Genomic DNA, 11379 nt, shown 5'->3' with positions numbered 1-11379 from the left:
TCATTATCAACTTACTTGGCAAGCAGTCGCTCTTTGTAAAGTATTTAGAACTGGAGTATTGTTTACTCATCTCTGCACAATGTATACTTTTATGAAACTGTAACCACCACTCTTGAAATGTCAATATTTTGTTTTAGTAATTACCACATAATAATACAGATTATGAGAAATAAAACAATAACTTCAAATGTTATCAAAGTGTCTCTTTGGTCTTTTATTATTACATAAACAAGTTATTTTCCTAACTACTAATGGTTTCAAAATGATGTACCATACAAATTATTCAATATTAAACAACTTTAATACCCTTGTCAATCATTAGGGTAGGTGAATTTATTGATCTACCGATCTGATTAAAATCTGATGTGGCGAATACAGCTTGATTTCGTTATTCGCCTCTATTTCCTTCTTGGGGTTGTTCAATTTTTATTTTGTTGTTCTGGGAGTGATTGTCAGAAAGAAGGCAATCACTACGGGAATAACAAAATAAAAAAACAATGACAATAATATAGAGTCTGAAGAGGTAAAAAACAGAAATTGAGCCATATTCACCACATAAGATCTTAATCAGATTACTGATGTATATACACCTAGACTGTGTACACCTGTTGTAAGCTTACTATTATGTAAATTCAAAGTGTAAACCTATCACAAGCTTACTAATATGTAGGTAACTTCAACAACGAAAATAAACATCCATTCATTTCACAGTAGATCATATACAAAATCAAACTCAAATTCTTAGAAAATGAACAACATTTGCACAGATTTGCTGTCTTAAAAAGTCAAAATGAATATTGAAAAAACAACAGTATTTCAAAGACAAAAATTCTTGATTATCATATTACTAATCTTTGACAACTTAGGGGTTAATTCTCAATAGAAAATGTTTATACATTACAAGTAACTAGTTACTAATAGTCAAAAAATTGTAAAATTTATCTTTTGGCTCTTATTAAGATAGTAATGCATCTTGTATTTGGCACTCAGTCATCAAATTAGCTATAAATGAGTACAAAATCGAGACAAAGTCTGCCAGTTTCACATCTCAGCAGCCTTTTTTCAAAAATATTAAATCGAATAATCAAATTAGCTATAGATGAGTACAAAATCGAGACAAAGTCTGCCACTTTCACATCTCAGCAGCCTTTTTTCAAAAATGTTAAATCAAAAATCTATTGACACGTTCTACAGTCCCAGCTCTATACCTATACTATACTGTAAACTAGATTACTGGGATCATTCTTACCATACTGTGGAAAAAGGATGAGAAGAGCCCCACAACGGCTGATCTTTCAGTCTATATATGGCCATGTTATTTTTCAAATTTAAGCCACACTTTTGAGGCATATGCAGCGAAAGTTTCAAATATGTTCTTCTCACCAACCCACTGACAGTACAAAAAATGTCTTATTCTGAAATTGTGAGAATGTTCCCATCGTGATATATTCAACATACTTAAACTTAAAACAATATCCACAAGGGATTTTTTCAAAATGACACTTTTCCAACATTTGACTGTGTGCCTAGAATTTATGATCATTTTAAGAAACAACCCAGTAAACTATGGAAAGTATATGCAGAGGATTTTGGTGAATTGTTTTGTCACATTTTAATATCACACTAATTTTGTTATAAAAATGAAAATTGGTTTTCTCAATGTATGATTAAAGTTTCTATATACTGAGATATGATGATGGCTCTTTCCAGGATATACGACTCAAAAAAGTTATTGCATTTTCTACACAAGTGGGTGATAGTGGTGTCTTGGTTATGTGGATATAATCGCACCCTGTGATCAAGATAGTGTAAATACTGAATGGAGTTACATGAGCCACCACTTGACAAACCTCCTATTAGAGATGTCACCCTATCGTGTGTGTAATTACACCAATATCTGTTTCTAGCTTATAATAATAATAGTAATAATAATAACGTTGGTTTTGTTAAGGACGGAAAGTAGGTAAAATCTACCAGGGTTCCCATGTCATTTTACCTGGGTTCCCAAATAAAATTACCATAAACTCTATGGGGAAACACTGCCATTTTTACCACTTTCTGTTACCATGGTTCCCAACCTTAGCAAAAAAACTGATCAATAAAAATTAACAAATACAGTTTCTTTTCTTGCGGTGTCACAGACTTTGTTTCATCCTCCACTTTTAGTAGGTCTTGTAGGGTTTGCAACAGTTTTTTTTCTTTCCTTCAAAGGTGTTGGATTTTGAGCAATCTTTGATGGCACAGTTGGTTGAATCTTTTGCAAAGTGTCATGTTGTGATTTTGTTGTTGAGATGTTTGTAGCATTTGGAGTTCCTATGGTAATGATTCTCATTGTTGGTGTTGGTGTTGGAGTAACGCTATTGGGCGAGTGATGATTCCATACGTAGATGTCGGTGGTAATACACTGAAATACGATGACTGACGCTACAAGGGCTAGGAACCATATTTTATCTGTTGACTATCGATAAAAAGAAATAGTTTAAATTTAGATTTAGTCATTTGACAATAAAATATTGTAAAAGTATACAAATAATAGTACAGCGGAGTACAACACAAGGAAGAAATTACAAGTTATTTCCATCGTGGTCCTCATAATACATGTAATGTAAATATTCTGGTTACAACATGATCAGGTTTGTAAAAAATTCAAAATTCAAGAAATCAAATATGAAAATTTACTCTAGTGAACATATTTTATGCTATGTGTGATTTAAAAAATTGGTCAAATTTGTCAAATGACAACAAGAAATATGAAGCTTACCAAGTCTTCTTTTTTATACCACCATGCCTAAATGACGTGATTTAGATAAAAACACAAAGGAAGAAAAGTATAACACAAATTTGGGAATGTACTAAAATATATATTATAGAATTATGTTTTTGTGGTACTTGATAGCAGTTTTGATACAATCTATGAGAATGGTGATAACGATGTTGGTGAAGGCAGATTTCGAACTGTCTATTGTCATATTTTGGGGATGGATAATGGTAAGAGATTCTATTCTAATTGTCCAAAGAATAAGTGAATATTTGTAAGCTTTTCTTGACGATGATTGGGAAGAATGAAACAGTGAAGAGCAGCCGATGTGTGAGGGCGCCCCGTCATGGCATACCTCACAGACTACTGTACAATACTGAAACAAAATAGGGAACTTGCAAACCCGCCATGTTGAATGTTGCATCATGGGAAATGTGATAATAAATGTTAATCAAATAGTTTTATGAACAATATTGTTATATTGTTTGTAACCACAAATGATCAATTCATAGTTACCCTGACCATTGTGGGAGGTTTATTTTATCGGTAGCTCCAGATCAGGTAATACGATAACCTCAGATAATCCCATAGTCCTTTGCGTCTGAGCATGTCCAGTCTGGATTGCAAGTTCCCTATGAGAGGAATGCTGTTATCTTGAGGCAGTCTGTGTAATATATGTACAGGGTTTGACTTACCACTGCTAGTCCAACTATGCTGCTGATAATGAGATTAACCAATAACAAATACAAACGTGTGTGTTCTGCTCCTCTGGCTAAGCAAAATATCATTGCAATCTGAAAAATCATAAAGAGAACATTCAGACTGTAAATTGTAAATAAAAATATTTCAGCTCAAAGCTGAAGTGGAAGATTGTAACCCGGGCTGAAGATACCGGGGTATAAGAAATAATCGTTTTAAAATAGCATCAAGAGATGTGAGCAAAGAGTATCAGTGAGTGTTATAACACTCAGACTCATGAGTGCAAGTGTGGCATACTTGGTCTTGGGGTATTTGCACGAGTACTTGCAGTGTTCTCTGTGGCCATACTTTCACGAGCATAGTGAGGGAAAGTGCAGCAGAAAACACTGCATGTATTTAGTGTATATACTGCTGAGTACTCACACTGTCACATGTCATGTTATTTTCATACAATATGTTTATTTGAAACAGCAAATTTCCATAAAAATCATACTGTGCAATTACACGATTCCGTGGGCAGGGAACAAACACAATTACTCATTTACATACTAGTATGAAATAATGTGGTGTTGCATAGGAGTGAAAATACCACTAGTATGCATGCACACCAGTGCAAGTAATCACTGGTGCATACGTAATAATACCACTTGTATTACGTTCACAAAATATATCAATCCAGCCTGTACCCCTTTAATATACTTACAACAACCATAACTGCTGTCAGACCACCATAAACCTTCACAGCAAACAGCTGGGAAAATAAATGGAAAATAATTAATAGAAATAATACTATTTTAGCAATTGACAACTCAAAACAATTCCATTCTGGCCTCTCTAATTTCTTTGGAATAACATCCCTGTCAACATAAAATGTATTAACTCTCTATATCGTTTCAAATAAATCTTCAAGCAACGTGTACTGGTGCAGTATAACTGATCAACTGTATATTTGTAATTGTAATCATGTGTACATAATACCGTATGTATTTTGTGTCAGATTGAGTACCTTACTGTGAAATTCTGTGTATAAATATGTGAGGGGACAGGCCCAGACTAGCTGTAAGCTATTTTGAGACTCCCCATTTACCCACTGTTATATTTATTTGGGGTAAATAAACTGATTATATTAAGTTCAATTAGGGATACAAAATCAAAGATCTTGGAATTGAGCCTTGATCATTTTGATGTGCATTCATTCATTCATTCATTCATTCATTCATTCATTCATTCATTCATTCATTCATTCAGTAGTCAGTCAGTTAGTCAGTCAGTCAGTCAGTCAGTCAGCCAATAAATAAATAAATAAATAAATAAATAAATAAATAAATACACCAATTAATCTTGATTTAGACAAAATTAACAATAAAGTGAGGTATTGTTTCAGATGAACTGCAACATAAATATAATATTACAGTAAATATAAAGTAAAGTAAGTAGTAATTGAAATATTACATTTTTCAGCTACTGTACAGAACTATTGTGCTTGTAATATATATCTATATATCTATATCTATCTATATATATATATAGATATATATATATTACATCTTTTTATTTTTTATGAAATAATATATAAGATCTTGAAGGAATGAAGGAGAAATATTACATTCCTGATACAATATTTCTTCAATGATATTATTTTGAAGTGTAACTCGAAAGTTTAAATCGACAAAAGACATAACATGTCTGTTCTTGCGACTTTTAATACGTGTTTCAAATTCTAGCAATAATATTGTGTAGTTACTTTTTGATTTAGAAGTCACAGGGTTACACGATGGTCATAGAGTCAAAGACCTGCCTCAATGTCAAAGTGTCATACGTGTATTGAAATGGTATGCGTGTGACAAACATGTGACCTCCCCTCAGATTCATAACAGTTAACACATAACGCAATATTCAAACTTTTACATAGATATCGATTTATGCGCATTATGGATAGTGGACTGAATTAAATGTACTTTACAAACAATCAATAATTTCTAGTGGATTTTGAATACTTATTACTTACTTGCTTAGTTGATACTTCATGGTATATCGCACCTGTCTCCGTCGGTTTCGCACCTCCGCCTGAATCCGCCATGTTCAATAAATTGTTGACATATTGAGAAGTCAGCTGATTTCAGACATTTTAATTACTCGACACATAGGGAGTGTCAATTCTCTCTAGTCAACGAAGAAATTATAAAATAAAGTTGCTGGGACTAATCGAGTTCAATAAATATCATCAAAATGCAAATATTGTCGCTATAAATAGTCAGAAAGTGTTTTGGTTCACATTTTGTGACCCATTAAAGAAATATGATACCCATGAAAGACATTATATCACTACTTCATAATGGTATAGTCCAATTAGTGGGGTCAAACGCTGACCCCGGCTGGCTTGTCATTTGTTGCGTCCTCATCATCACATGTCGCAGTAAGACAAACAAAGTGACGTTTACAGATGGATATTTAGTGCGGTAGTCCAACGGATCATCATGTCAGACAAAAAATATTTATTGGGTGAAAATGGAGATCGGCAAGAAGGGCAGACACAGAGTACAGGCGCAGGACCGCTGTTTCATGACAGCTCTCAAAGTCCAAGAGCCGTGAGTATGCGATTACAATTACATTATAGTTATACTTCGAGATTTGTAATACCGACATGACAGTCTTGTGACGGAGATTTCGATCGTGGCATGTATATCCAGAACTAGTGATCACACTGTTGATTTCTATGATTATTAATTTGGCGTAACAACAACAACAACAACAACAACAACAACAACAACAGCAGTAACAACAACAAAAGCAATAGAACAGCAACAACCGCAGCAGCAGCAGCAACAACAACAACAACAACAACAACAACAACAACAACAACAACAACAACAACAACAACAACAACTAGTGTATTTGAAATGAAGTTGCAGATAGCTGCAATAGTAGCTCTGGAAATATATGCACCGAAAACTCCTATAATCTCCGTCCCCATATGACAGAGGTTGAATGGAGACATGTCGGAGTTCTCGGAGCATATGTTTCCAGTGCTACAGTAATTGTATCTTTTGTTGGTCTATTTGTATATATACTTCCCTTTGTAGGTCTAATTTACTTTACGACTGAACCAAAAATAGTGGTTGTTTTTCAATTTTTCATTCAATACTTTACACACAGTATTCTTATTTTCTTTGCCAGAGAATGTTGCAGTTAGCTTTTGCAGCCGTGGTTACACTCATGGTTTTGGTAAGCACACCTTAAAATTGTCCGTTGATGATGATAATGATGATGATGATGATGATGATGATGATGATGATGATGGTGATGATGATGGTGATGGTGATGATGATGGTGGTGGTAGTGGTGATGTTGGTGGATGATGATGATGATGATGGTGATGATGGTGGTGGTGGTGGTGGTGATGTTGGTGGTGGATGATGATGATGGTGGTGATGGTGGTGGTGGTGGTGGTGGTGGTGATGTTGGTGGTGGATGATGATGATGATGATGAAGATGATGATTGTGGTGGTGATGGTGATGATGATGGTGGTGGTGGTAGTGGTGATGTTGGTGGATGATGATGATGATGATGGTGGTGGTGGTTGTGGTGGTGATGTTGGTGGTGGATGATGATGATGGTGGTGATGATGGTGGTGGTGGTGGTGGTGATGATGGTGGTGGTGGTGGTGGTAGTGGTGATGTTGGTGGATGATGATGATGATGATTGTGGTGGTGTTGGTGATGATGGTGGTGGTGGTGGTGGTGGTGGTAATGTTGGTGGTGGTGGGTGTTATGATGTGATGATCTGTGCACACGAGATCTGAGAGAACTAAAACTGATCTAAAAAAATGAAGAGAATACATTATTAAATAAGGATGAAAGTTCTAAGACCCACCGTACAAATTGTAATTGAAAGTCAACATGACCTATGTCTTTAGCAAGACATACCAAATCAGATGTTGACAGCTGTGACCACAGACTCTCACGAGTGAAATCTTGGAACTGTTTTCTAATATTGGACTTGGAGGAGAAAAACAATGATTTTCCTGATTCGCCAATTCACAACTTTAGTTATCTTTTAAGAGGAATTGATCATTGATGCTATAGGTTCAAAAGCTGAAATTATGTGTAAAGATTTCATCATTTTGAGATTAATTTCATCATTGATTTATGACATCATTTGAGATATGCAACATCTTTGTCTTCATTTGCTGGTATCATGCTAAATTACTCTGCTGAAAAAAGAATTGAGATTATGACAGAACCCCATGATGTGCAAGTGCAAGTGTGGTGTACTCGAGGTACTTGCATGAGTGCTTGCAGTGTTCTCTGTGGTTGTGAGTGTTGTCATTGAATGTGCAGCAGAAAATATTGCAAGCACAAGTGCAAATACCTCTGAGTAACCACACTGGCACTCATGCAGCATTCCTCCATTCTGTATGATCACATATGTTTATCCGAACTACCAAATTTCTGTAAATATCATATTGTGCTATCTGTGTGCTTTTGTGTACAAGTAATGACTGTGCCGTCATTTACATACAGGTATGCAGTCATGTTTGTTGGTATTACACAAGTATGTGAATACACCGGTACAAGTAATCACTGGTATATATGTAATAGCTCGTATAGCGGCTCAATGACTTGTATGCATGCGCGTCCTATATACTGTGCAATGGTGTTTTGGTGGTTTTACCCAGGATGCATTGCGGCATAATGACTACGCATTACTATGCAATGGTGTTTTGGTGGTTTTACCCAGGATGCATTGCGGCATAATGACTACGCATTACTATGCAATGGTGTTTTGGTGGTTTTACCCAGGATGCATTGCGGCATAATGACTACGCATTACTATGCAATGGTGTTTTGGTGGTTTTACCCAGGATGCATTGCGGCATAATGACTACGCATTACTACGTGTTTTATATATTATGCGCATTCTCCACACTGAGGGCGCTATCTACAATATCATCGTGAGGCAGCCGGTCACAAATGAATCTACCCTGTACGAGCTTATGGGCTTTGCCTAGTTATGATATTAATAATAATTCTTATTTCCTCCTTTGCTACAGTTAGCTCTGGCATTAAGTATATACAGATGTGCATATGTTGGTGAAGTTTTGTACATTCTTCTTGGACTTAGTTTACTTGGTTTTGCGTTGATACAAGGTATTTTGGTAAGTCAACCTGAATCTGTATTTTGATTTAACTTTTCTTGAAGAAAACTTTTCTCTACCTCAGAAACTAATATCTAACAAAAAAAACAACCTCAGTAACTAAGAGATGCCAAATTTGAAATTTGTTATGATTAAAGTTGTGAGTAATGACACACACAATTGTGGCACCCCTTTGATCTGACCGTACTAAATTTTGTACGACGACGCAAACCTACTTTTGGTAATCATATCAATGTGTTGCAGTAGTTCATCATTTATGATTCGATTGATTGTTTTTGGGTGAAAGGAATGACTTCCATCATTTGCATATCATTTGCATATCATTTGCATACATGTATTCAGTCATCACAAGTATGTGCATACAGTGGTGCAAGAAATCACTGCTACTATGGTAATCATATCAATGTTTTGCAGTAGTTCATCATTCACGATTTGATTGAACAATAATTCTTAAAATATTTTTATATCCTGATTTTTCTCAGATCTATTTTGTGCGTTCTGGTGACCTGTCCAAGGGCAAGACATGGTTCTTTTATTTCACTGGATTCTGTACAATATTGGAGGCCATATTTACCTGTGTACTCGTTTTTGACTGAACTTAAACTTATCAATGCACATCAAATACTATTACACTTTCTGGATGTCATTGCAAGGCTAAGTCTAGATCTACCCTTAGTATCGAATCATCTCTTTACCACGCACTGTCTAGCTCAATGAGAAATCATGAACCAAAAGTTGTTCATGCAAATGAGTAAACCTTATCTGTCAGCATAATGTCAACAGTGTATAAGTAGCATCCTGAGCTGACAAATATACCATATTTGGAAATATGTAATTATCCTCATAAAAAATGAACTTATCATTGGGCAGAAGTCTGTGATTGATTAACAAAGACATGAGAGAGCCTTTGTGGGTGGCTTTGGTTGAATAGGAAACTTGCAAACCCGCCATGTTGAATGTTGCATCATGGGAAATGTGATGATAAATACTAATCAATTAGTATTGTAAACAATTACATTGTTTGTAACCACAAATAATCAATTCATAGTCATCCTGACCATTGTGGGGGGTTTATTTTATCGGTAGCTCCAGATTAGGTAATACGATAACCTCAGATAATCCCATAGTCCTTTGCATCTGAGCATGCTCAGTCTGGATTGCAAGTTCCCTACTTGAAATTTTGTCTCATTGAGCTAGACGTGAAGGAAAATTGTGAGATTTGATGTCACAGATTGCACTAGACTATTGCAAGGCCTGGACCTCATTTATATTGTTAGTCCTGCTACCATTGACACATTAACAAGTGAACTTAAAAACATTTGAGGGGAAGTACGTTACCTATGAAATCTTGTTAAAACTAGACATTAAAGATTTCATTTCCAAGGCCATTCTGATACTGATTTTTCATATCAGAAGAAATCATTTCAACAATTGTGTGTGATGAAAAATTACGTGAAATGATTATTATTATAAATTTTAAATGTCCTGTATAAACCCAGGATTGCTGCTAGAGCTAACAGCAAACGTTTCCAAGGAAATCCAGATGGATTATGATAATTATTCAATACTAAAATACTTTTATTTGCAATCTTTATTGTAAGTTCTGTTATTTGAAGTAAAACATTCTACGAAGGTGAAGTTATTTAGAATGTTTTGAAATATGAGTTTCAAACAGTGACATGGTCTGTGTTGCTTTACATGTTTTCAAGTAGATAAATATGTATAATAAAGTTGTTTTCATCCATATAACCACTTACAACTGAGGAAACCAAGCTTTCGGTTAAATAACCAAGATAGAACTAAATTGCGACATGTTGGTATAAGCGATGATTGGTTTAAATATACTCACAGTAGGGTGACATTTCTGATTACTTCCATAATCTTCCAGTGTAGTTTTGGGGATTTCCAGTGTTTACGATACTTTAATTACTGGGTTATTATATATTTGCACAGCAGAAGCAATGCTGTCATTCACTTGTGTAATCTACCAGATTGAACAACGATTGTATTTATCTTGGTAAACTAAAGGTATAGCTAAAGTTATGTTGGTTTGGTGTTTCACTCGTGGGACATTACGTTTTTGACGCAAAGCTAGACATATTTCAACTCTAGACTAACAAGAACAGAGACACAACAAACACAGTAGGATCCTTTGCCCAATCACATTGAACACTGATAAGCATTGCTATTCTTTCACGGTGCAGTAAAAACAAGCTTCTAATGAAAACATTACATATGGACGTGATGATTTTAATGGCTACAATGGTTTATTTCTGACTGATAATCAACATTTCAACTTGACTACTTCTACATCCCCACTGTGCACAGTACCTATGTAATTGTTTCTTTTGCATTAGAAGTTGTCTGAGGATGTGTAATGTTATGTTGCATGAGTTAAACACCAAGCCTACATCATTTTAGCTGTAAATCATCTCCATGTGTCAAGTTTTTGTAAAGATTTATTCCGATTTGATAGTAAAGATACTATGACAAATGACTTGGTGTGTCTTGTTTATTTTACAGACCATTGACAAGGATATTAGTCTAATGCTTTCCATGGCATTGGATCTCAAGAGCTCTCATTACGTCTAACTCAATGTAGTCTGGATGCCAACATGGTCTCTAACTATCTTGATTACAGGGTGATCATATATCTGCACAACAGAAGCACTAGTGTCACATTGAAAGGAGAAATCAATGTCTGACCTTTGCGATCATTGTTACTTATGTAACCCACAATCACAGTGTGAGTGAGTGGAGGTG

General features: G+C 35.2%; 2 protein-coding genes across 2 annotated transcripts; one reads left to right on the top strand and one right to left on the bottom strand.

Moving 5' to 3' along the window:
• Positions 1 to 16: 16 nt before the first annotated feature.
• On the bottom strand, positions 17 to 5589 carry LOC144451942 (uncharacterized). The gene is made up of 5 exons (XM_078142863.1): positions 5466 to 5589; positions 4161 to 4208; positions 3454 to 3552; positions 2762 to 2788; positions 17 to 2458 (listed from the first exon to the last, which is right to left on the bottom strand). Exons 1-5 carry the CDS (start codon positions 5535 to 5537, stop codon positions 2150 to 2152), a joined length of 555 nt encoding a protein of 184 aa, XP_077998989.1. The 5' UTR covers positions 5538 to 5589; the 3' UTR covers positions 17 to 2149.
• Positions 5590 to 5826: 237 nt separating this feature from the next.
• LOC144451943 (uncharacterized) lies at positions 5827 to 11080 on the top strand. The gene is made up of 4 exons (XM_078142864.1): positions 5827 to 6045; positions 6635 to 6682; positions 8512 to 8616; positions 9099 to 11080. Exons 1-4 carry the CDS (start codon positions 5935 to 5937, stop codon positions 9210 to 9212), a joined length of 378 nt encoding a protein of 125 aa, XP_077998990.1. The 5' UTR covers positions 5827 to 5934; the 3' UTR covers positions 9213 to 11080.
• Positions 11081 to 11379: the final 299 nt, after the last annotated feature.

This window comes from Glandiceps talaboti, chromosome 22 (genome assembly GCF_964340395.1).
Source record: "Glandiceps talaboti chromosome 22, keGlaTala1.1, whole genome shotgun sequence".
Lineage (NCBI taxonomy): Eukaryota > Metazoa > Hemichordata > Enteropneusta > Spengelidae > Glandiceps > Glandiceps talaboti.
This window is presented reverse-complemented; position numbering and strand designations above follow the sequence as displayed.

What these genes read in the sequence shown, in the direction of transcription:
- LOC144451943 (XM_078142864.1), top strand. Translation starts at nt 5,935, where the DNA reads ATGTCAGACAAAAAATATTTATTGGGTGAAAATGGAGATCGGCAAGAA. An exon ending in GCTCTCAAAGTCCAAGAGCC is followed by an intron (nt 6,046 to 6,634) that starts GTGAGTATGCGA and finishes TTTCTTTGCCAG; the next exon opens with AGAATGTTGCAGTTAGCTTT. An exon ending in TGGTTACACTCATGGTTTTG is followed by an intron (nt 6,683 to 8,511) that starts GTAAGCACACCT and finishes CCTTTGCTACAG; the next exon opens with TTAGCTCTGGCATTAAGTAT.
- LOC144451942 (XM_078142863.1), bottom strand. Translation starts at nt 5,537, where the DNA reads ATGGCGGATTCAGGCGGAGGTGCGAAACCGACGGAGACAGGTGCGATA. An exon ending in TGACAGCAGTTATGGTTGTT is followed by an intron (nt 3,553 to 4,160) that starts GTAAGTATATTA and finishes ATGATTTTTCAG; the next exon opens with ATTGCAATGATATTTTGCTT. An exon ending in GCATAGTTGGACTAGCAGTG is followed by an intron (nt 2,789 to 3,453) that starts GTAAGTCAAACC and finishes CACGTCATTTAG; the next exon opens with GCATGGTGGTATAAAAAAGA.